The 26,817-nt window shown below is 38.7% G+C and overlaps 1 protein-coding gene across 11 annotated transcripts in view; it reads left to right on the top strand.

Moving 5' to 3' along the window:
• LOC140463477 (arginyl-tRNA--protein transferase 1) overlaps positions 1-25,825 on the top strand; it is a 219,889-nt gene extending 194,064 nt beyond the window's left edge. For 5 of the 11 annotated variants that reach the window (XM_072557479.1, XM_072557487.1, XM_072557488.1 and 2 more), the window contains one exon: positions 18,067-25,824. In XM_072557479.1, coding sequence (XP_072413580.1) covers positions 18,067-18,248 — 182 coding nt within the window. In that variant the 3' untranslated portion in view covers positions 18,249-25,824. Of the gene's footprint in view, positions 1-18,066 lie in introns of all 11 variants that reach the window. The other 6 variants (XM_072557482.1, XM_072557483.1, XM_072557478.1 and 3 more) reach the window with 3 other exon arrangements.
• The last annotated feature ends 992 nt before the right edge of the window (positions 25,826-26,817 follow it).

Genomic DNA, 26,817 nt, shown 5'->3' with positions numbered 1-26,817 from the left:
TATTTTGCTACAAACTGCATAATATCCTTTTCTGTTTTCACATCGGGATAGCACTCAAAGGATTGATCGACCTATCACAAGTGGTTATGTCATGAGGTTGTATTTTGTAGTATGTGCACTTATGTTAATTAATGAAATAGCAAATATTTAAAGGTTGTTAGAAACGTGAGCGGTAAACAACAACGATTTAAAAATACTGCAAAATGTGTGAACCTTTGAAGGCTGAACATTGTTATAGTTTTTCATTATCTGTATTTTCTTTTCCCTTTGTTAATTTATTTTCATTTTCTTTTCTTGCCACTGTCCAAAGTTCATGATAATTTTCCTTTAGATTTTGCTTTCATATTCAGATATTTCTATCAGTGATTCTTCCTCAGATCTAGCCGAGTGAGGTCTCACATTAATGACTCCCAAAATTTATTAGCAAAACCTGTGGAACCCTGAAATAAAAACAGAAATTGCTGGAGAAACTCAGCAGGTCTGATACCGTCTATGGAAAGACAACAGAGTTAATGTTTTGGACTCAGTGACCCTTCTGAAACTTGTATGAAACTCTGTGGTTGTCAGCTGGAGGACATGGACAATTAACCCCAAATTATTTCATAGTTTATGTAATGCCACAGATTTCACTTCATTTTCTGAAAATGTTCATGATTTGTTAGCAGTGTTTCTATGGGACTGAATTGCTGCTGTGAGATTAAATTGTACTTTTCCCCATATCATCAATTAGGAATACCACATGTTAATTGTCAGATATGATTTCAAAGGAAAATGTAATCAGCTTATTCTCACCAACCAGGGGTTCCACAACGTACTTCTGTAGTCAGTGTTTCTCTGTATTCAGCATTTCCATGTGCACCTATATCTGGAAGTGTGGTTTCTCAGGTTTACTCAACAGCTACTTGAACTTTGACTGATAACCCATCATAAAAATTTCAAATTACAAATCAAATTTTCAAACTACCAATCAAATCTAGGTCTCTGCCAGGAACATAAACGATTGGAACTGATGGCAGTCAGACCATATGACCAAGATATTGTCGTGATTTGCTGCAGCCGAGTCTTAGAAGCACAACTAGGTTTTAAAAAAAAGCAGATGTGCTTTCTTAAAGGGATGAATTTGAATGTAATGCAGCAAGGTGTTAGAACTGAGTCATTTTCCCAACATGCCAACCTGGGTCTGAGGGTCCTGCCTGGGTGAACGCACTTTCACTTATGTGGAGGGATACGCAGTACTGTAGGAAGAAAGTCAATGTCATTCTTTTCCACAAAGCCAGGGTAAGTTCCACAGTGGTTCAGTGTTTAGCACTGCTGCCTCACAGCACCAGGGATTTAGGTTCAATTCCAGCCTTGGGTGACTGTCTATATGGAGTTTGCACATTCTCTTGTGCCTGCATGGGTTTCTTCCGGGTGCTCCGGTTTCCTTCCACAGTCCAGATAGTGCAAGTTAGATGGATTGGCCATGCTAAATTGTCCCATAATGTCCAGGGATATATAGGTTAGTTGAATTAGCCATGGTAAATGTACAGGTACAGAGATAGGGTAGGTGGATGAGTCTAGGTGGGATGCTGTGCGGGAGTCAGTGTGGATCCTTTGGGGCAAGTGACCCATTTCCACACTGTAAGGATTCTTAAAAATCACAACAGAACTTATGTCTGAAACCTTACATTCACATCTCTGCTACTGTACACACCACCCACTAAGACTCATGCTTTGCCACTCCCAGAGCTGTTTGCCTATCCCTAACTGCATATTGTCCTTGCTGAGGTGTTACAATGATAGTTGCTGTTGGAGCCTGAGGTTCAACATTAAAGTGCAGAAGTATCCTGTAAGTGGATTATAGATGTGCCATGACCATTGCAGAGGCTGACACATGCTGATGCCAATGTCTGTGGATGTGGGGTGTGTGTGTGTGTGTGTCTGCCGCCTGTGTGGTATGCTTCAAGATGTTAGTGCCCAGTTTCCAACGTGGAGGCCATCTGGAGCAAGTGACAAGCTGAATATGCCAGGTGTTTAAGCTGGTTTTCTTGTTAAGTTTTCAAATGTTTAGCGAGTTTGGTAAGATGAGTGGTTGATTTTTCTTTTAATTAACTTTTCTTTTGTAATCAATCTGTTCAGAAATGTTATCACATTTCTGGAATAGGTGGGACTTGAACCCAGGCCTCCTGGTCCAGGGCTAGGGACCAGAGGGCAGATGGGACATGGAATAATAATGCGATTAATTGGACTGATATTAAGGCGTTTAACTAGCAATAATCCCTATCAAAGTTTCTAAGAGGATTTGTAGCTCGGGTGCTCGTTGTTGTGGTTCTGTTCACCGAGCTGGGAATTTGTGTTGCAGACGTTTCGTCCCCTGTCTAGGTGACATCCTCAGTGCTTGGGAGCCTCCTGTGAAGTGCTTCTGTGATGTTTCCTCCGGCATTTGTAGTGGCTTGAATCTGCCGCTTCCGGTTGTCAGTTCCAGCTGTCCGCTGCAGTGGTCAGCATATTGGTCCAGCTCGATGTGCTTATTGATTGAATCAGTGGATGAGTGCCATGCCTCTAGGAATTCCGTGAAGGGCTTTTGTCCGAAACGTCGATTTCGAAGCTCCTTGGATGCTGCCTGAACTGCTGTGCTCTTCTAGCACCACTAATCCAGAATCTGGTTTCCAGCATCTGCAGTCATTGTTTTTATCTCTAGGACTTCCCTGGCTGTTCTCTGTTTTGCTTGTCCTATAACAGTAGTGTTGTCCCAGTTGAATTCATGTTGCTTGTCATCTGCGTGTGTGGCTACTAAGGATAGCTGGTCGTGTCGTTTCGTGGCTAGTTGGTGTTCATGGATGCGGATCGTTAGCTGTCTTCCTGTTTGTCCTATGTAGTGTTTTGTGCGGTCCTTGCATGGGATTTTGTATATTACATTGGTTTTGCTCATGCTGGGTATTGGGTCCTTCGTTCTGGTGAGTTGTTGTCTGAGAGTGGCTGTTGGTTTTTGTGCTGTTATGAGTCCTAGTGGTCGCAGTAGTCTGGTTGTCAGTTCGGAAATGCTCTTGATGTATGGTAGTGTGGCTAGTCCTTTGGGTTGCGGCATGTCCTCGTTCCGTTGTCTTTCCCTTAGGCATCTGTTGATGGAAATTGCGGGGGTATCTGTTTTTGGCGAATACATTGTATAGGTGTTCTTCTTCCTCTTTTTGCAGTTCTGGTGTACTGCATTGTGTTGTGGCCCTTTTGAATAGTGTCTCGATGCAACTTCTTTTGTGTGTGTTGGGGTGGTTGCTTTCGTAGTTTAGGACTTGGTCTGTGTGTGTGGCTTTCCTGTATACCTTTGTGATGAATTCTCCGTTCGGTGTTCTTTGTGCCATCACGTCTAGGAATGGGAGTTGGTTGTTCTTTTCTTCCTCTCTAGTGAATCAGATTCCTGTGAGTGTGGCATTGATGATCTGGTGTGTGTTCTCTATTTCTGTGTTTTTAATGATTACAAAGGTGTCATCCACATATCTGACCCAGAGTTTGGGTTGAATTTGTGGTAAGAGTGTTTGTTCTAATCTTTGCATTACCGCTTCTGCTATGAGTCCAGAGATGGGTGAACCCATGGGTGCTCCTTTGATTTGTTCATATATTTGGTTGTTGAATGTGAAGTGTGTTGTGAGGCACAAGTCCAGTAGTTTGAGTATGCAGTCTTTGTTGATAGGTTCAATGTCCTGTTGTCTGTTCTGTATGTCCAGCAGGTTGGCTATTGTTTCTGTGGCTAGGGTTTTGTCGATAGAGGTGAACAGTGCCGTTACATCGAATGAGACGATGGTTTCTTCCTTGTCTATGTGTATATTTCTGATGATGTCCAAGAATTCCTGTGTCGATTGTATAGAGTGTCTGGATCTGCTGATCAGGTGTTTCAGTTTCTGCTGTAGTCCTTTAGCCAGTTTGTGTGATGGTGTCCCTGGTAGTGATACTATAGGTCTGAGTGGGATGTCTGGTTTGTGCACTTTGGGTAGTCCATAGAATCTGGGGGTGTTGTTGCTTTCAGGTTTCATGCTTTGTAGGTCAAACCTGATTATCTGTCTGGTTTTTTGTAGATTCCTCAGTGTGTTGTTTATCCTATTGGTGAGCTGTGGGGTGGGGTCAAACTCCCTCTTTTGGTAGGTGTTGGTATCTGCAAGTAGTTGTTGTGCTTTTTGCATGTACTCTGCTTTGTCCAGGATGACCGTCATTCTGCCTTTGTCTGCTGGTAGTATGATTATGTTCTTATCGTTTCTTCGTGATTTCAGTGCTTCCCTGTCCTTGGTGTTGAGGTTATGACAACCGGAAGCGGCAGATTAAAACCACTACAAACGCCGGAGGAAAGATCACAGATGCGCTTCACAGGAGGTTCCCAAGCACTGAGGATATCACCTAGACAGGGGACGAAACGTCTGCAACACAAATTCCCAGCTCGGCAAACAGAACCACAGCAATCCCTATCAGTTGGCATCTGGCCATTGTCTTGGGTGAAATTTGCCATGCCGCTTATAAAAGATAGAAATGTTGAGAGTTGTTCCTGATGTTGATGTGGGCCTTCCTGGACTTGTTGCCTAATTCTGCCACACATCTCACCATAGCAGGAATATTGATTTGAGATTAAAATCAGATCAACCATGATCTTATTGAATGGCGGAGTAGGCTGAAAGAGCTGTGTCTCCTACTCTTGTTCCTTGTTTGTATGTATAGTCCATGTCACTTAGCTCCCTTAAAATTCCACCCAACAATTGAGAGGAATTTCTGAACTGTGTACATGAGAATATTCTTGTTCAGTATATTTGCAATCAACCAGGAAAATGGTAGTGCTGGACCTTTCTCTGGGGAATGAATTTGAACAAATGACAGATATTTCAGTGAGGTATCATTGAGGAAATAATGAATACAATATCGTTAGGTTTACGGTTGTCATGGAGCAAAACATGAAAAATTCAAGTGTGAAAATTAAATGGAACAGGAATAATATCAATGGCTTGGAATGGTATCTGACCTAGGTACAATGCGATCAAATATTGACATTAAACAATGTATTAACGATGAGAGGCCTATGAAGAGGCAATAAGTTTGGTATAATTAGATTCATTAGTCAAAAACTCTAAAAATAGATAGTAAATTGGATAATTATGTAGCTTTATTACACTAGTCATGATAGGTTTTTGGCTGTTGTCTTCTTGAGAATCTTGTCTACTAAAGAAATTCAGACTGTTAATTCAACAAGAGCGACTTGTATTATCTGATCCTTTAATATAGAATGACATATATTGGAGGAGAGGATATCATTAATAGCTCTTTAATGGAGAATAATTTCACTTAGTGATCTTGAAAGGGTGGTGGACTACACACCAAGAACTATAAGGTGAGGTTAGGCTGCACGGTTCTTTCTTGGCTGGAACAAACATGTAGGCAGAATGGCTTCCTTCTGTGCTGTAGATAGTGATGTGCTAGGAATTGTAGTACATGAACAGAGAGAGAATCTGTTCTTAGGGAAATTGTGACCACAGTCAGAAAGTAAGAGCAGAGATCTTCTGATGTGTGCTGCATCTTTAAATTAATGCATATTGCCAAATTCATTAATATTTATATTGAAGTTTTTAATTGGCAGAAACTAGAAAATGTACAGAAGTTTGTAAACTTTGTCACACCCTTGCTCTTTTTTGTTCATACATTAATGCTCTTCAATATCTCAAGATATGAGTAAGGTTCCCAACTGTCTTGTATACTGCTGCAAGTATTCTGGGAGAAAAATTACTTCAGCTGGACTCTCAACCTACAACATGGGTTGGAGGGTTTGAGCTATCGGGAGAGGCTGAATAGTCTGGGTATGTTTTCCCTGGAGCATCAGAGGCTGAAAGGTGACCTTAGAGAGGTTTATAAGATTGAGAGGGGCACAAATAGCTTAAATAGACAAGGTCTTTTCCCTAAGTTGGGGGAGTGCAGAACTAGAAAACATAGGTTTAGGGTGAGAGGGGAAAGATGTAAAAGGGACCTGTGGGGCAAATTTTTCATGCCAAGGGTGGTGGGATGAGATGCCAGAGGAAGTGGTGGAGGCTGGTACAATTACAATATTTAAAAGACATCTGGGGGGGTTTATGAATAGCGAGGGATATGAACCAAGTGCTGGCAAATGGACCTAGATTAATTTAGGACATCTGGTCAGCATGGACAAGTTGGACCAAAGGGTACATCTCTATGACTCTGTGTGGACTGCAGCGATTCAAGAAGGCAGTTTACTGCCGCCTTCCCAAAGGTAACTAGTGATGGGCAATAAATGCTAGCCAACCAGCAATGCCCACAACCCATGAGTGAATAAAAAATGAGCATGGTGGCAATTAATCCTAAATATGAATGATATTTCTTGAATGTCTATATTCTTTAAAAGACTGCTCCATGCATAGTAGGTTTTGGTGAGCCATAAATAGCAAACAATGGCCAAATACAGAGCTTAAGTTAAAGCTCTTGTAAATAGTTACAAATATTGGAAAAATGTGCTGTCAAGACTAGATAATCTTAAGGAATGTGGGAGGAGAAAAAATGGATTATTTGTCACAAGCGGTGTTCACTTGTTCACAATCTTGATCAATGTCAAAATAGATCACAAACTTCAGTCCTCCTTGGAGCATTTAGCAGATTAAACATTTAAAGCTAATGATCAATTTCACAAAATACAGATGTTTAATTGTACAGTTTACCCATTATACTGGGTTAAAAATGCATGTTCAAGTTCAGTCTAATTTGACAAAGGTATCATCGGATAGATGTCCAGTAGTGTGATAGAATGGTAGTATTTGAGCTTGACTGACCCAGTAATATTAATTAAACTGATTGATCTTGACAGATTGGCTCTCGATGATATTCCTGCTAAGTGCTGCACTAAATTTATGTAAACTACATCAGACAGTTTTAGCAACTTTGTATAATTGAACGCAAGTACTTTGTGCACAGTTCAGAGACTACCCAGTGTTACTAGTTTTCAAATTTGAAAATTGTTACTGCATTTTTGTAGAGAATTGTTTTGGGGATGATCAGAAATTCGGCAATTATGTTGAAACTCAGACATGAAATAGAAATTAAGTTCTTTCAGGGAACAGCATGGTCCCAACCAACTGTGGATGGAATTTAACTTGATTGAGGCACACTCTAGCAGGGACAAATCAGTTACTTGTTATATGCTGGTGGGGCCCCAGTAGCAGATTATCCAACTGTTATACTCTACATTAGGTTTTGTCTGAGCACTGAATTCCAATTTTTATGTTTGATCTAAATTTTACTTTTATATAACACCTAATTACGCCTTTCAAGCTTGCACCAATGTGTTTCACAAAAACTTTCATTGAGTCGTACCCTTACTGTAACAAAGCATTGAGGAGAATTCACAAAACCTTAAAGTAGATGTTTTTGTTTTCATTGTCGAATAATATCCATAAAGAATAAATTTTAAAAAGACTGTCCAGGAAATGGATGCTGTTAGGAGGGGGCACTGAAGATTTTCACAGGTGTTTTTTTCTTTAAACAAAGGATTGATGGTGCAATATTCCAGAGCATAGGAGCTTAGGCAACTGCACATTAATATTAGAGAAAAAGGAGGCACAAGAGGCAGTGGAACAGGAACTTGTCATCTGAAGGAGGTTATAGAGCTCAGATTATATCACCATTAAAGATGAGGATGTGAGTTTTGAATTTGAGGTGTTGAGAGCTCATGTGATAATATAAGCAGTTAAATTGAATGGTAAGAAGTGAGAAACCATGATGCAAAATAGGATACAGGCAACAGAACTTCGAATGAGCTGGACCTCATGGAGTGGAGACGATGGATGGCTCGTCAGGAGAACATTGGAACAATTAAATCTGGGTACGATGAAGATTTCATTGGCAGAGTGTCTGAGGTACTGACAAAGGTGTTCTTAGGAAGTTGGAAATAGGAGCAATGGAGAAAAAAATTGTCAGAAGCTCAATTTCAAGTTAAATAAAAGGCTGACAAACAGTTTTGCTGAGCAGTAAGTGGAGAGGGTAATGAAGATTTTGGTGGGGCCCAGAACAAGATTTCCATTTCTTAGCTGGATGAAGGTTCAGTTCAACAGATGGAATGTCAGACTAGCAGTTTGACAATATCGAAGCTGTGCAATATTGAGAGGGTGGAGAGGATAATCTTGGTTATCGTCAGTATGCCTCTGATAACACAGAATAATGCAGTGAGTTCAAGGAGAGGCCGTGTTAGAACCTAAGGGAATTTATTACAGAACTAAAGGTTGAAGCAAGCTGAAGGGCCTTGCCACCAAAGGAGAGGATGAGGTTGGAAAATCAGCCATCTTAATGTTTTATGTCTGGTGACTCTTCATCATAACTAAATTAACTTGAAACATTAACTCTGTTTTCTCCCCAAGAATGTTTCCAGCAATTCCTATATTTGAAGCATATTAGTCAATTGACAAGAATTCTAGTCGTCTTTTAGTTATTTGTAAACATGTATTATTTTAAATGAATTACATAGAAAACATGTTCTGACATCAACTCAATTAAGATCTTAATCCTTTCCTACCTACTTTTTGTAATGATACTTTCCAAGCTCCTAGAATACAATCCACTTTGAGCAATTAACATTCTCAATATCTTTAATAGTGATGCTTTACTAAAAATCAAGATTAATGTGATAGCTGATGGGTCGCTTTGGTGAAACTGGAAGAGGTTGTCCTTTTTATATATAAAGGGTTGAACTCCTTTGTTTCGAAACCTGTAATTTGCCAAAGGAATGCAACTTTAGTCCATTCCTAATCCTATAATTAGCCTCAATTGATGAGTGATTCGAAAACGTTAATGTTAATTATGGTTAATCCATTTACTTGAAATTGATGTTTACCACATAAGTGCTTCCACTTTCTGATTCAGAAAGCTTTCTTATTCACGCAGTGCCCAGAAGAGACGGTATTTGCATTAGGATTTATTAGAATTGAAGCAGTTTAGGGGATTGCAATCAATTCAATGTTATTTAGTCTGTTGATTTTCTGTGAATGTTTGTTGTAATGTCAGTTACTGATTACACTTAGGAAAGATTACTGGAAAATGTATGTAGTTTGCCTTCATGTTGCATCTTTAGCATCATTTTGAAGGATTTTGCCAAATTCCTTTAAAGGGCGGAATTTTCCCAACCTTTGAATGATATGAGCACTGATGAAACAATTGGGAAAATTCAGTGAGAATGACAATGTGAGATTCTCAGTGGCTAGAAGAAAATGCCTGATTGTCTGCTTAATGTTTCAGCAGTTGAATGAGAATCTCACCAGTGAGTGGTGAGGGGCCTATTTGCATGCATTAACATTTCCTTATTAGCTAATTTTGACTCACTTATTGCTCGTTATTGTCTTCTCGGGTACCAGAGAGAAACTAGATGCTACCAATTCCCAACTTGAGTTGTTAGCCGGAATTCACCAATATCTCCTCTGGGCATCCATCTTGGCAAGCATTCCCCATCATCTCAGGGCACACTCCATAGGCAACAATCACCTGCATTTTCCATACAAGCAGATTGGCATTCACAAAGCACAACCCTCAACACGTCATGTATCTCCAATTAACTTATAATACAATCTTACAATACTTTGGAGCTCATGGACATCTTACGTTGTAATACTGTTGTCAGGCTGCTTTGTGGTCAGGGCCAAGCACCAATCTCGTTCATGGCAACAGGCTGCAGCTTAAGGCTCTAAACTTGTTTTATTAGTGTTTACTCACTTTACATTTCCTTGGATGCTCGCAACAACTCTACCTTGTCTTTTAGTGCTGACGGAAAACCAGGCAGCTTTCACGCGTGCCAGCAAAGAGCAGTCAAGAAGGTGGACATTAATGTCATACCTCAGCATGTGTCAGCAGCTTAAGTGACAAACACACAAAGGCCATGCCTGAAAGTCAAAGGCGAGCAGTCCTCAATCCAGTCCAGGAGGGTTATGGTCAATCAGGGGCCTAATTCATCAGTCAGGAAAGGTAATGAGGCATCCTAAGTGAGTGTGTAAGAAACACAGAGGACAGGAGTAGCTCGTAGTTTTGGGGGATGAGGTGATTGAGAGTCTTTGAAAGTAGACCTTGCATGCTATTTTAGGGGTAATAAATCATGAGCCTTGATTGGAGGTAGCTGCGGTGGCAGACTTAGAGTGGTGTGAGGTAGCAAGGAAAAGATGGTAGTATTTACTCTAGCAGAGCACAGAAGGTTATTAATCTTACAGCATTTCTGTGCATTACTAAGGGTCATGGATATTACATTGACCTGGGTGACTACTTCAGAGCATGTTGGCAGGGCTTGGCATAGTTTACAGCTAACGTTTAGAAATGTGCAGTGTGAACTCTAAGGTCCTGGCACCAGCAAGCAAACTGTTGCTGCTGTACATAATATTGCATAAGAGGGCACAATACAAGCATTGTACTTAATTGAGGGAAGCAGCGTAAATTTACATAAGAAAGGTGAGTATGGCTTGATGAATCTCCCTGAAATTGACTAAATTGATTAAGCCTTCAGTGAAAGCAAAGTGATCTCTGGCAACAGGCATGACCAGAAGCTTGACTGAATAGATTGGTTTTGAGATGTTTATATAGTGGAGAGAGGAAGAAGCTTAATCCGTTAATTTCAGATTCTGATTGTACAAAAAATTAATTTGGTGTGTGTTGCCATATGCTAGTTTCTGAAGAACTCTGCCTTTGTGATAGTATCATAATCAAATCTATACATACCAGCACAAAAGTCAGCTTCGTAGAAATTTCTAATTGACCCCATTCTTTATATTAAAGAAAATTACATTCATGGCATTTTTCATTTATGTTTTGATCCCAGTTGACTGTATTATGACAAGGGAGACCCATTTTCCTTAAAAGGCAAGTGATGTTCTAGGTCATTACTTTATTGTAGATGCAATTTTGAACATGGGGTACAAACCTGACTTGCAAATGGATTCCTCCAGTACACCCCATCAAAAAAAAGCTCACACTGATAAATTGGAGGGAGCACAATGTGTGGAGAATGTCAGTCTGCCTTTATAATGTGTCCCTTATCCTTCTAAAATTTAGCACTGGAAGGAAAAAGTTGCTTTAATTCTTCCATTATTACACTTGTTTTAATGTTTTTCCCTGTTTCCTAGCCTGGCACATTCTTCTGGAGGCAGTGGCATGGTGATAATGTAACTGGACTAGTAACCCAAAATGTAGGCTCATGTTTAGGGGCATAGATCTAAGTTCCACCATGAGAGAGGGTGAAATTTGAAATTAGCGGAAATTTCGAATTAAAAGCTGGCCTAATGGTGACCATGTAACTATTGTCAATTGCTGTTAAAAAAAAATCTAGTTTTTTGAATGTTCTGTAGGGAAGGAAATTGACCATCCTTACCTGGTCTGGCCTGCATATGAATCCAGGTGCACAGTAATGTCATAAAGACATACAGCATAGAAACAGGCCCTTCGGCCTTTCATGTCTATGACTCTTAACCTCCCTCTGAAAAGGCCAGGCAAACCATTCAGATCAAGGGCAGTTGAAGACAGGCATTAAATGCTGGCCTTACCAGTAACACTCACATCGCATGAGCACATAAACAAAAATGTCATCCTCCATAAAGAAATGTTTACTTTAAGAATTCTAAATATGCTTACTTTCATTTCTATTTTGAGAATTGGTCTTTGTTGACAGACTGCGATGAGATAATCTGGATTTATATTATCTATTTGCCTTACATTTATACCCTGCTTTATCAAGGTGAAATATCTCACTGCTTGTTCTTTTTTCTTGGAACTTGGTAGCAACTATATAGACAGATATGGCAGCCATTCTGTACTGCAGCTTGTAAAAATCATGCAAGGAAAAGAAGAACATGTGCAAGGGAGCTAAAAATAATGAAATTGATTTCATTTATATATATGTGTTGCTATGCAATCATGAAACTGTGCTAAGTTCTACAGTGAATCTGTCTTTGAGTGAGTTATTTTAATTATTTGTTAGTTTCACAATATTAAGTGACCTGTATTCATGCAGTGTAATTGCTTTCATGTTTCAACAAGTTCTTCATTTTAAATTATAGTATATAATATAATATATAGTGATACTCTGCACTTGCTGTATTACTTTCGAGCAACTGCGTTCAGCATTGAATAATGTTTTCTGAATAAGTCGAAACGAAGAGTTGATCATTTTGATTTGAAGAAAACCTGAATGAAATACTTTTTCTATTTAATTATCTTGTTATAATGCTAGCTATTAAACAGATGGTTTAAGCAAAATAAACTACAATCCTGCATTATTGTATTTTGAACAGAGTATGCTCTGTATGAGTTATACTAAATCTCAAATATAGAGGAACTGTTTTTCTATTGTGTAAGCATTTATGCAAAACATTTATTCACTATACATATGATATTAGTAAATTTAGTGTCTGGTGTAACAATGATGTTTGAGCATCTTTTAAGTTTTTTTTGTCCAAATCTTTTCCAAAAATATTTTCATAAATTTTCTAAAAGTATCTGATATATCCGTTCAAATTTAGCATCATACTAAGTACGATATAGAACAGTTTCTTTCAGTACAGTACCTGCGGTGCCTGCCCATATCAGTTTTTAAGCAACGTACTCCAGTAAGGTATGGGCTACCTTAGATAATGTGCAGAGAAATACTGTGGACAGAATCCTCTTAGCCTCTGAACATGTGGGCATTGGTGGGGAAGTTGACAGAGATCTCAAGATGGCTTGAGCTCGGAGGTGATGAGCCTCCTAAAACATGCCAATCGCCCCAAAGCATGCCATCTTCCAGCCAATTGTTGGACAGCATATAAGATTCTTGTACTGAGTGGTGAGAAGCCTATTAGCATGTATTAAAATATTCATTATTATGCCATCTTGTTTTATTAATATGCAGTTTCCCATTCTTCCAGCTGCTGCATACAAACTAGACAGAGACAATACCTGGCTCACAGCTGGCTGCTCAAAACCTCCATCAGTTACAAGACAGCAGAAAGTGAGGCCTCAGGTGCTGGAAATCAGAGTCGAGAGTGTGATGCTGGAAAAACACAGCAGGTCAGGTACCTGATGAAGGGCTTATGCCCGAAACTTCGATTCTTCTGCTCCTCGGATGATGCCTGGCCTGCTGTGCTTTTCCAGCACCACACTCTCGACACCCCCACACAGTCCATGCGCAGCAACTGCTAGCACCTTGCATGCAGCAGCACCTTCAGGTCCCTGTAGGCTAAGCAGAGGGCCAGTTGCTGTCTTTGAAAATGTTTGGGTCAAATTAAGCAAACCATCCAGATAAGCTGTAGACCACCAGCGCTTGACTGGGTGTATGTCTAAGCTTTAAAGATAGTGCGAGTACCAGGAATCCCTGGTGGTCCTGGTATTGGCCAGTACCTCTGTCAGTGGTGAATGGAAGAATAAGACAAGTGGCACAGCTTGAGTGCGTGGTGAATGAGGCAAGTTTGGAGAGAGAGAATATGACAAAACACCCTAAGCGTCACAGAGAGTAATTCTCTATGGCTCTTATCAAAAATAACACCACCAATTTCCAGTAAGGTATGGGCTACCTTAGATAATGTGCAGAGAAATACTGTGGACAGAATCCTCTTAGCCTCTGAACATGTGGGCATTGGTGGGGAAGTTGACAGAGATCTCAAGATGGCTTGAGCTCGGAGGTGATGAGCCTCCTAAAACATGCCAATCGCCCCAAAGCATGCCATCTTCCAGCCAATTGTTGGACAGCATATAAGATTCTTGTACTGAGTGGTGAGAAGCCTATTAGCATGTATTAAAATATTCATTATTATGCCATCTTGTTTTATTAATATGCAGTTTCCCATTCTTCCAGCTGCTGCATACAAACTAGACAGAGACAATACCTGGCTCACAGCTGGCTGCTCAAAACCTCCATCAGTTACAAGACAGCAGAAAGTGAGGCCTCAGGTGCTGGAAATCAGAGTCGAGAGTGTGATGCTGGAAAAACACAGCAGGTCAGGTACCTGATGAAGGGCTTATGCCCGAAACTTCGATTCTTCTGCTCCTCGGATGATGCCTGGCCTGCTGTGCTTTTCCAGCACCACACTCTCGACACCCCCACACAGTCCATGCGCAGCAACTGCTAGCACCTTGCATGCAGCAGCACCTTCAGGTCCCTGTAGGCTAAGCAGAGGGCCAGTTGCTGTCTTTGAAAATGTTTGGGTCAAATTAAGCAAACCATCCAGATAAGCTGTAGACCACCAGCGCTTGACTGGGTGTATGTCTAAGCTTTAAAGATAGTGCGAGTACCAGGAATCCCTGGTGGTCCTGGTATTGGCCAGTACCTCTGTCAGTGGTGAATGGAAGAATAAGACAAGTGGCACAGCTTGAGTGCGTGGTGAATGAGGCAAGTTTGGAGAGAGAGAATATGACAAAACACCCTAAGCGTCACAGAGAGTAATTCTCTATGGCTCTTATCAAAAATAACACCACCAATTTCTAGTGAAATTTAATTCTAATTCAAGCCTCATGGTCTTAATCCCGCTGGAGCAGGGAGTTAGTTAGACTTTCTCCTGCACTTTTTAAAAAACTATTTCTGCGGTAATGTTATGCAAATATAAGCTAATTGCAGGGATAATACTGTATCTACTTGACCAATGAGATTTAAGGATTAACAAAAATACTCAAATTGTGAAGAAGGAACATGGGCGGTTGTGAGCCAAATGAGACACAAAGTATAATACAGATGACTAACAAAAGATTGGATTGAATGTGAAAAAACAGACTAAGAAAAGTGAAAGAATGTTAAAAAATGTAATTGTTAATAATCACAATTTATTGCATGCAAAATTAAACTTAATAGTTTAACTTGTTCCCTTTTTGGGCCAGGGCGATTTATTGGCAACTACAGGTATCCCCCTACTTTTTGAACATTCAATTTACACCAATTTGCTTTTACAAAGGACATACTTCCATCCTGTTTTCAGTAACTGAAAGAGGATTTGCGCTTTTACGAGAAAGTGTGTGCAGTGAGAGTGGCGCCGCCAAGCACCTTCCCCAGGAACTACACTCAGCATCTCAGCATCAAGCCGCCATAGCTTTGAACTGTGTTTGTGAGCATCTGTGCTTTATCTCGATTTATTTTGTGCGTCAGTTATCAAGATGTGTCCTAAGGTATCAGAAAAGCCAAAGAGAGCTTGTAAGGCTGTTCAATGCTTAGCATAATGACATCATTCTAAGTCTGTTTGGTTACTGACATGACAATTTTGAAAATGATTGAGCACTTTTCCTAAGCTTCACCTCTTAAGACTCTTGCACCCTTGCGAAAATGAAGCACTTACCACCGTGGAAAATCGGTGAAACTCTGTCACAACACAGCCCGCACCCTGGCCTAGCCAGGCACACTGTTTGCACATCGACTGGACTGATTCCAGCCTGGAAGTCACCCAGGCGGTGTGAGGTCCCGGAATCACCCCCTTGTACAAATTGGTCACTTCCCACCGTGGCAAATCGCTGACGCCTGGTCAGAACACAGTCTAGACTCCAGACTAGCCGGGGACAACGTTTGTACACTACCCTGACTGTATCTAGTGAGACTAGCCAGCATGGAAGTCACCCAGGTGATGTCAAGTCCTAGATTCGCGCCCTTGAGAAAATGGAGCACTTCCCACTGTGGGAAATGGCTGAAACCAGGTCAGAACACGATCCACAGCCTGCCCCAACAGACAATACCGTTTTAACATTGACCAGACCGAATCTCGCACAACTAGCTGGAGTGGAAGTCACCCAGACGGTGTGAGGTCCTGGATTCACTCCCTTGTGAAAATGCAGCACTTGCCATATTGGGAAATCGCTAAAACTGCATTAGATCATGTCCCCAACACGGGCTGAGCCAGGAATATTGTTTGCATAACCCTTTTCCTCTTTCTCTTACACCGCAATCTCCGGTACCTCCTACCACTCCAACCCCGACGGCCTTTACTAGATGTTAGTGTTGGTTTAGGTTTTTGTGTGTTATTTGGTGTGATTTGGTTGGTTATTTTTTGGGTCTGGCAAGGCTGAAAAATTTTCTATGTAAATTGATTGTAATTGCTGCTTTGCTTTATGCCATTTTGGTTTACGAACTGTTTCATAGAAACGCTCTTCTTTCGGATAGCAGGGGACACCTGTATACTAAAACAGGCAGTCTGGCCTGGAGAATCCATGCTAATATTTATGCCTCTCAGCCATCCTTCCTTATCTAAATATATAAGTATAAGCCCCCATTTCCTTCTCCCTTTTGTACTTATCAAGCTTCTGCTTAAATGCATCTGAACCACTTGCTTCAAGCATTCTCTGTGACAACAAGTTCCAGATTATCAACCCCCTTTTGATAAAGGCATTTTACTGGATTTTCTATTGGGCTTCTTGGTGACCATCTTGTATTGTGAACCTCTACTTTTGTTTTTCCCTTAAGTAGAAAAATTCTCTATGTCTGGTTGATCAAACCTTGAATGATTTTATACGTTGCATTACCCTAACAAATCTAGCAAGTTTTACAAAATATTGGTGAAATGAAGGATGAGATACCATTTGTGGAACAAATTGGTGGAGCAGTAAAATTAACAGGAAAGATCTGTGCCCAGAATGATGGGTGAGTTGGCATTGGGATCTACAAGGGGTCATGGCGTTAAAGGATGTCGACTGAGTTGACATGGAGAGTACAAGGAACTATTATGTAAGGTGTGAGGGGCCATTAGGTTTGGTTGGAATAGGGAAGTGGACAGGGGTTGGAGAAAATGTGAAGGATGAGGGGTAACTAGCCAAATAATTACGATGAAGTTCCAGAGAACCAAAGTTCTCCAAATGTTGTGACCTAGTCCAAAGACCTGGATGATGTTCTGGGAACCTGGGTTTGAATGACACCAAGACAGATGGTAGAATTTTAATTAAATTTTTAAAATCTGGAATTAAGAGTCTAATGTTGACCTTGAAGGCATTGCTAATTGTCAGAAAAGCCCATCTGGTTCATGAATGTCCTTTAGGGAAGGAAACTGCTGTGCTTAGCTTGTCTGGCCTAGATGTCACTCCAGAGTGGAAGACTCTTAACTGCCCTTTGGGCATTTTAGAATGAGCAACAAGTTCTACATCATTGACTAGTACTTTTACCTATAAAACAAATGACATCATTTCAGAAGTAATTTATTGGCTATAAAGTTCGTTCTGGCATGAGAATTGTTATATAAATTTAGGTTCAACTTTCATCATTTTAGAATGACGAACATATGTTACTTATCCATTTTAAATATACTGGTAAAACCTTTCTGAATTTTGGAAAGTTAAAACAATATTTTGCTTAAATAATAAGCAAAAACTCTTTAAAAGTTATTATTTATTTACAAAAAGGGAGTTAGAACCACAACTGTTTTTAGCCTGTTGTAGCCTTCACCCTCACTCATTTGAGATTAAAACAATGCACATTAATAAGAGCCATATATTGGCCATATTGTCTTCCAGTTTTGTTTTTAAGAAAAGTCTTCCTCCACTCCCTCAGTTTGAATAATTACACATCCAAGTTAGTTTCATAAGTATAAATTGGGATATACTTACTTATAGCTAACATTTGTATATCATTTATGGTACAAAAAAACATACCAGAATGTTTCACAAAGGCTTATTCAAAATTAATAGACTGTTAGGTCAAAGGCATGTGCACAGTTTACCCAAGACTACTGTTGACCAATGTGTATTATTTATTTAAAAACCTGACTGAATTGGAGGGCTAGAAAGAGAAAACTTCAACTTCTAGGTAAAAACTATAACTCTTCAGAACTGATGAGTTTACTAAATCTTATACCTGTAAATATGAATGAAGTGAATTAATGTAAATTAATATCAAGATGAACACTTCAAATGTTTAATCCTTTACTTCCTGAAATCTCCATGTGGTTATTCTATTTTTTAAAAATTAATCTGATTAACAGAAACGGTTTTGGTAATGTAAGTTAATTAAGGTATAAAATTGTGCATTTTTGATTAATTTTATTTGAAATTGGTCATTGACTGCAGAATGCTATTCACTGAGTAATAAAATGAATGCCTACTGTGTTGCAATTAATATTGAGCAGCTATTGTTTTTAATCTTTCCAGAAGATGAAAATAGCTTCCGAGACCTTGGTCGAGTTCTTGTACTGTACAAAAATGCAGTGATGCCTTACAGCATCTATCAGAGACGAAAGAAGGGAAGAGCCGATGATGAAGCAGCAGTAAGGCAATATGCAAGCTTGGTTGGACAGACCTGTGCAGAGCGAATGCTGCTTTATCGAAGCTAAAAGCATGGTTTATGTGTTGAGAATAAAAAAAGAAAATGCTGTTTTCTAAATTTATGCTGTTTAACAATATCACAATGCAAAAATCCAATTTTAAATAACTCTAGCCAATCATTCAATATATGTGTGTTGTAAACATTTTCTTTTTGTAGCATTTAATCTTTCCAATATAGAACTTTTTCCAAACCATGCCATTTTATTTCAATTTTCTTTAGGCTACATCTCACCAAAAATGTCTTAGTCTCATAGCGTCTAGGTTAGGATAGCTGTGCTCTTGTTTTTTTGCTTTAGTTTCTCTCTTTCTTCCTTCTCTTTCCACAGTGCTCAGTTTTTTTTTCTTTTACTATAATCCTTTCCATGTTGTCATTCAATTTTCTTAATTTTGATTTTTTCCATCGATGTTCTTTTCCCTAATATTACTTTAAATTTGCTTTGATTTAGTTTATTTTCATTTTTGATCTTTTTATCTTCAGTATGTAAACAGCTGAACAACCTTAGAGTGCTAGACAGGGTTGGCACATATTGATTGCTGGATGTTGTAGTCTTTGTTTCTATGTATGTTTTGTTTGCTTATATCGCAGGCTTTACTCTGAAGATGGGGAAGAGTGAGTTCATTGAGTAAGAATGTTTAAATTCAGACGAGGTAAATGCATATATCTACAGTCCACAATTATCAGACTCCCCAAGATATTCTGGTGAGATGGAATGTTATTAAAACCAGGTTTGTGGTTGAGTTTATGATTCTGCACATAGATCCATGCTTGTCTGGAAAGGCCAAAGAATACTAAAAGATAACTAATTGTGTTTTTTTAAATAGAAGAGATATGCATAATAGGTATAATAGCTATAGTGCAGGAGGGGGGAAAATATTGTGACAGATTTTTTGCTGCCAAGCAAATATTTCAGGGAAATTAAAATTAGGGCAAAGATTTTGCATAATATTAAAATTGAGCAGTTAGGAAAGAAAAAAACATTCTGAACCAATAAAGATGAAGAAAATCAATTATTTGTCACAATGTACACAATTGACACAACTTTCATCATATACTGTATTTACATAACTCTAAAATAAATGTAAATGTTAATATCAATCTTTTCATTTTGATTTCTTATATAGAATTCTATTTGATAGATTATCACCTTAGTTAGGCACATTATCGGTGTAAATCTTTCACCTCCATAAACCATTCAGATGTGGCATCCAGGTCCAAAATTCCGTATCTAGAAGGGTTGCACTGGCACAGTGAACTCATTTCACACTTGGCTGCAACATAGACATAACAAGTGATCGCAAAGTACATTGAGAAGAGAAGCTATTGATCATGAGTATACAGCTGATGACAGAAACTGCATGGATAGAAACCATATGTTGTTAGACAGAGTGCAGCACATTTCTCAGCCTGCCAAATATCTATATAGATTTGTTTGAGGTGGTGCACATGTTGGACTGATACATATTTAGAACAATGTCAAATGGAAAATAAACATTTCCCCTCAAGACCATGTGACACACTATTTGAATGGTGCTTTTAAGATTGACATAGGTATTTGAATTAGGGGGACAAAAGGGGAGAAAGTGGGAAGTTGCACAATTCCAAAAGGTTGTTGAAGAAATTTTGTTATGGTAACAACTTGTTTTTATATATGAACATACATGTTAGGAGCAGAATTAGGCCACTTGGCTCCTCGATCCTGTGAGCCATTCAATAAGATTTTGGCTAATTTTATTACTTCACATTCCCACCTGTCCCCAGTACCTTTTCACCGCCTTGCTTATCAAGAATCTGCCCACCCCTATGTTAAAGCTTTCAAAGACTCTGCTTCCGCCATCTTTTAAAGAAGACAGTCCCACATATTTCCGAACCTCTTAGAAAAACGTTCTCGGCATCTGAGTCTTAACTGAGCAACCCCTAAATATTAAACGGTAACCCTGGTCCTGAATTCTCTAATGAGAGGAAACTTCCTTTCCATTTTTGTCCTGTAAAGGTCCTTCAGGATGTTGTATGTTTCAATCAAGTCACCTGTTTCTGTTCTGAACTCCAACAAATTAGCCTGTCCAACAATTCTTCACAAAACAATTCATCCATTCCAGATATTATTCTAGTCAACTGTCTCTAAACGTCTTCCAATGATTTTACATCCTTTCCTAAATAATAAAATAAATAAATATAGCACCTTTGATGTAATAAAATGCTAAAGGTGATTTAAATAAAATATGCACCTGAGTCACATTAGGGGATAGAGCAGATTACTAAAAACCTTATCAGAAGAAACAAATCTTACGGTCTCAGCAACCGAAGCATGCAACCAACAGGTGAACAATTAAAATTGGGGTGTTCAGGAAATCAGAATTATTGAAGTGCAGTAGATCGTAGAGTTGGAGGAGATTACTGAGATAGAAAGAGTCAGACCATGGGTGGTTTTGAAAACAAAAATGAGAATGTTAACAATCAATGTATTGCTTAACATGCGGCCTCTGCAGGTCAGCAAGAATAAAGATATTGGGTGAATGAAATTTGATGTGTATTAAAACATAAACAGTGGGGCTTTGGATGTTCAAAGGTTTATGAAGGGTAGAATATTACCAGTTGATCTGGAATTTGTTTAAATTTTCAGGTCTAGAGGCAACAAAGCACAGGCAGAGTAGGTGGTAAATTCAATAGTGGAAATGACAGTATGAATGTGATTGGAATTTTATTTCCAAGTTCGGTATAAGTCAGGGTTTTTGAATAGTCTGATTAAGCCACAGACAGTTGCCAAGAAGAGGAGTGGAATGCATTTGCGGCAGTGATCAAAACCAATGACTTTAGTTCTTCCCAATACTTCATTGGAGAAGGTTTCTAGTAATGGGTCTCAGCTAAGCAGTCTGACAATTCAAAGACCTTGGGGGGGTGGAAAAAAAGTGTTAAAGTAAAGCTGGATGTCATAAGCATACAGGTAGAAATGGATATTAAGTGGGATTTTCATTTCGTTGACCCCACAGTTCTGCCATCTGGAGAAGTGTGGATCAGGAACCCATGCCCATGCTATATTGCCACTCCTGACTGTGGTCACCAGATGCTGGAAGATCAATAAGAGACTTTCCAGAAAGCATAGCAGTCAAATCAGTTGAGGTGGAAAGCTGCTAGGTCAGTAACAGAATGAGAGGATGACCCTCAGAAAAGCGCTCTCAAAATTTTAAAAGAATCAAAGTAGTCAGATTGTCAGGCCATACGCCCCAATTGGAAAATTGCACTGTATGGAGGGTGGTCTTCATGGGCCTTTTAGTTAGCTGCCAGCCACTTACAGATAGCCAATGGCAAGAAATTACGGACCATGGGAACCACTAAATGAAGTCAGCCTGTTGTTTTTCATATGAGCAGCAGCATGTAGGTAAGAGATAGGAGAAAACAGAGGATAGATCTTGAAGACATCACTATTCTGTGAGAATGGGAACACAAACCATTGTTGGTAATTGTATGATTGCAATTAGGTAAGCATGTTAAAATGCAAGGACAGTTAGATGACAGTGGAAAAACATTGGAGGAGAACGGTGCAATCAACAGTGTGGAAGGTTGCTGACTAGTCCTGCAGGATGAGGAGGGCTAGTCTGTCTTTGTCACAGTCACAATGGATGTAATTTGACTTGGTTAAATATACAGTCGCAGCACATAGATACTTAATCGCATGTTCAATTTCAACCAAATCATTCTAATGTATTAGTCATTAATGTGTTGTTGTTCACTTATCTGATTGCTCGGCTGAGAGTAGATTGATGATCATGAAGAGCAGCCAAGCAGCTGTTAGTGATTATGTTGAAATAGTTTAGCTGAAAAAATGGATTTTCTATTTTATTTCACAACCAGGTTGTGAAGAATTTTCCCAAGAGCAGAATGAATGAGCTGACTATCAAGTTGTCCAACTTATGTGTTCTGTTTATGCAATTCACTGATAGCATGAAATAGAAACAGTAGGGGTTGGCACTTCAATTTGTTTCTGTGTAACAATGGAACACAGATGACTGTTTTCCATAACATGCAAAGCATATATCTTTTCATTCTCTTTCCACTAATGGACCCCAAGAAGAAATTGAATAACTTTGGATAGCTATGGAGAAAAAGTGCCAACTTGTATTGATATAAAACCTCATTACTGGTACATCTTTCAAGACACCTGAAACTGGAAGCGCTTCACCTGCCCAGTGACTGTCAACCAGCTAGTGTGGTAGCCATTTTGATCACACAACAGGCCATAAATGAGATACCGCTATTTTATATTGTGTTGGTTGTGAATATAAATCAAATACCTGGGAAAATTATATAGATCTATGATCCTTAAAATCTAACTGCCAAATTGACATTCCCAACGATATAGTTTTTCCTTCAACTGTGTGCTAGCTAAAATTACATACTCATGGAGTAATACAGCATGGAAACAGACCCTTCGATCCAACTAGTTTTTGCCAAACATAATCCCAAACTAAACTATTCACACCTGCCTGCTCCTGACCCATATCCCTCCAAACCTTTCCTATTCATGTATCCATCCCAATGTCTTTTAAATGCTGTTCAGGTCATTCTATAACACATGTTTTGTTAACACAAATTCGCTATAATGTGAATGATGACTAGGGGACACTGTTTCTAAAGCCCAAACTTTTGAAACAGGTGTTGGCTGTAACACAATTACATTGCCAACACTTTAAGCACTGTTTCTAAAGCGCAATTTTTCAGAATGCAACCATCGCAATGTCGAAGAACTGCCAGTAATTATATGACCTAGACAGTGGCTTAATTTTACATTTTTGACCTTATAGGTCATAAAACTTCAGAAATGAAATCATTATTTTTGGACTAATAGAGAAAATTAGGTGATGAAAGAGCACACAGCCTTGCAACCATAAGCAACTAGTAATAGTACATTTGGAAGGGGAAACTTTGATCAGAATTGTCACTCCTGATCAATTCCAATGAACCATTCAAAAAATTGCAAATTTTTGGACATTGAGAGGTTTGAATCAATTTTGGAGCCTTCCATAGAAGAATAGACAGCTAGAATATATCCTGTTGGCCTCAAAATGTGAGGAATTGCAACTTAAGTAGGTATCAGAGGATGGATATACTTAAGAGTGTGTACCCATTTGAGTTAGCACCTATTTATTTTGAAGAAAAAATTGCAGTCATGGTAATTATTTGCATGTGTTGCATTTGTTCAATATTTTGGTCGTAATGAAATCTTGATCACTTCAGGATATCTCAAAGAGCTTCACGGTGAAAAGAGTACCTTGAATGTACACACTGCTGTAATGTGATGAAATCCAGGAGAGTGTAGCATTTTACTTAAGGGCAAGAACATTACCTCTGAGCCAAAGCTGAAAACTGATTATGTATTACAATAGCCCTTTTTGTTTTAAAGAGCATGTGGGACTTCACGTGCTGTGTGAGGTTGTGTACAAGCTGACTAAATCTATATTAAATATATTCTGGTATATTGTCCAGTGAGAGTTATATTAAATCTGTTGCTTAGTAATCTGTTTTAAAGTACCATTTAATAGGCATAACACAGATTTAATTTAGCTTTGAAGTGTCAGATTATCAGTTGATCCTTGCAATTTTTGACTGCATGGTTCAAACTAAATTTCTCAAAATGGTTATGTGCACTCATGATATACATAATGCATGATATTGCAAAGTACCCAAATTCATTATGGGAAAAATAGGTACGCATGTCCATCTAAATTGCGTTGTGGCAGTCTAGATCGAAGAAAATAGAAATAGAGAAATAATTTTCAAGTTGTTTATTTTACCTGTTATTGCACCAAATAAAATGACTAAATTGGCATAAGTACGAATAATTTGAAGCGCATATATGTATTTATAATCCAGTTAAGGGAACGTGTGAAATTGTGCATTAGGACATTGAAAGCCACTTAACCAGGAGTAAAATGTAATCTGGTCAAATCCAATGGGCAAAAGTCTTAGGATATGTGGTACTCTGAACCTAGATCCTGCATTGCCACACTCATTCAGACCACTGGGTTAGCTTGCGAGGGAAATGAGGTTGTGGCTGATAGAATTTTTAACCTGGATTTTAAATAGATTGGTATCACCAAAAGTGATACAAGTCTTCTGTGCTAATGTGGTGTGCTTGCACATTACTTCACTAGAATAGTGTTGCCAGTAAAGAACAAAAAGTTCATTTGTTTTGATTAGAAATATGAGAGGAGTAGAATCCTGTAGGACTTTGTAAATGCCAATGTCAAACCAACATTGTATTTGCTACAGAGCAGGGTTAATGGTGGTTCTGTCAGTGATATAGATGATGGATGTACATGTCTGGCAGTCTAAGACTTGTAGTCATGGTGACAGGAATGTGAAGCAGGAGACCTTTGTGATATTAGATAATTAAGGTGTAAAGAGACTTCATACAACATTTTGTTAAGCACAGTTCTGAGGTTTGCTTCCAGTATGGGTTTTCAATTTATTTTTAAAAAACTCTCCATGCATTAACTTATTGCTGCCTGTCATAAAACTGGTGCAGCAAACTGAATGTGAAAATTTAACATGGTGTGTGATAAATGGATGAAAAACATCTGTCCAAATACTGAGATGTACCAATACTTTTAAATTGTTGCATTATCTTAAGGTAAAATTGTGTTTAAAGCTACCACTTTATTCCATGGTTCTGTAAGCATATCAGACATTCTACTTGTTCAGTCCAGAATTCAGGTTTAAAACAGTCAGCCTCGAGCAATCTGATTCCTTACTTAACTGTAATTACCATTCTCCCCTTCTTGGAATGAATAATAAGAAGTTGTGGTTTCTTTCAGAGACTAACTGGTAGTTTCCAAACTCTCTGGTCATCAGTTTGGAGGTGGTTTTCCATTAATAACCAGTTGGTCAGATGAGAGTACATTCTTGAATGATTCTTCATACAATCGGGGCTTGATATTGTGCCTAAAAATCAGCAATTCATAATCCTTCATCTGAGTTTACCCCTTTCTAGATCATTATGCTACATTTTCAGATATTGGAATTATGTTTGAATACATGATCGAGGAATTGATTGTATATCATACAAAAGTGTCTTCTATTCCCTTACGTTTGTTTTACAAGTGCCTTCTACAAATGGTTATTTTTAAATTATTTATCTCATGAAAGGGGAAATATGCAATGTGTTTATACCTAAAATTGATATATAGCACGCTGGTTCAAATAAAATATATTCCTGCTAACACCTTAAATCCAGGTGATTCACTTATGCACTGCATTTTTGACATTACATGACTTTATTGTGAATAATAATTCTAAACCAAGTACTATTATGGGTACATATAATTATGAGTGTTAAATATTCATTAACCGCTATGTTTCAGTTTATTGATATGAATTGAATATGTTCTTATGTTAAATTAAAACATTTAATGCAAGTCATTTCATTAATCATTTGGCATTGTTCAGGAAGTGTGTTACTGGATGAGATTGTGTTACTGGATGAGATGTCATTACTTTAAAAGTACTGTTGAGTTCAATTATTTATTAAATGTGACATGTAGCAATTGACTATTAAAAGCTTATACTCTCTGACAGCAGCCTGAGCAGTAGGTGATCATTATAAAGGCTAATTGTTGGTGACAAAGAGTTCTTTATTTCATTTGAATTTAGTTATTTGGATAAATCTACTGGGTTCTGATAAATCTGTTTAAATGTTGAACATAGACAATGAGTTCTGTCTGATGGGCAGTGAAGTTTGCATCCTCGTGATAGATGATTATAGAACTAAACTGGCAGTGAACGTGGATAACATTGGTTAACGAGACAATGATAACTTCCTGGCTGAGGCAGGATACTATGGTGAGTGTAGCCAAGTAAGAAAATGAAAGAATCTTTGAACACCTTCTGTGTTCAGTGGAGCAAGTTTCCAAATTGAACAAATATATTAGCAATCACCAGTGCAACCAGACTACCTGCCTATATTTCATAGTGAGAGCTGCAAGCCATATCTACACATCTCTATCATTTTGACAAGCACCCAGCGCTTAGTGAATGCTGTTTATCAATAGTGTATGGTGGGAAGAAATTGAAGAATCAGTGATCCTCCACTTAGCCAAGTTGGAAATCCAAAAGTTTCAAATGACATCAAATAACTGCGAGCTGAAGGTTAGATTTTGCTGGGCCTGGGGAACCTCTTACATTTACCTGAGATATTTCTGTTGGTTATGCCAGTGTAGCAACTGAGTTCTTTAGTAAGGCTATTTAGAGTGGGAGCTCTAGCCCTTCTGTTGAGGCTTGCTCAAAGAGGTCGACAGATTTTTTAAAAAATTAAACATTAATGGCATGGTTCTCAGGTTACCTTGTCTCAGTGTTGCCAATGCTTCCTTTTTGCTGTTCCCCTAAATACCATGTTGGTCTTTGAATGTAGGGAAGATCAAATGAAGTTTTACTCTGTGCATTGTAAAGTGAAATAACTCCATAGAGGCCAGTATTCCATCAACAAGCCACCCTTTATTTACACATGGAGAGTCCTTGACACTGATCCAGCTCCCTCAAAGACCGCTGTCAGAGTCAACAGAACCTCTGACACTCCTGTTTAT

Source organism: Chiloscyllium punctatum, chromosome 38 (genome assembly GCF_047496795.1).
Source record: "Chiloscyllium punctatum isolate Juve2018m chromosome 38, sChiPun1.3, whole genome shotgun sequence".
Classification (NCBI taxonomy): Eukaryota; Metazoa; Chordata; class Chondrichthyes; order Orectolobiformes; family Hemiscylliidae; genus Chiloscyllium; species Chiloscyllium punctatum.
This window is presented reverse-complemented; position numbering and strand designations above follow the sequence as displayed.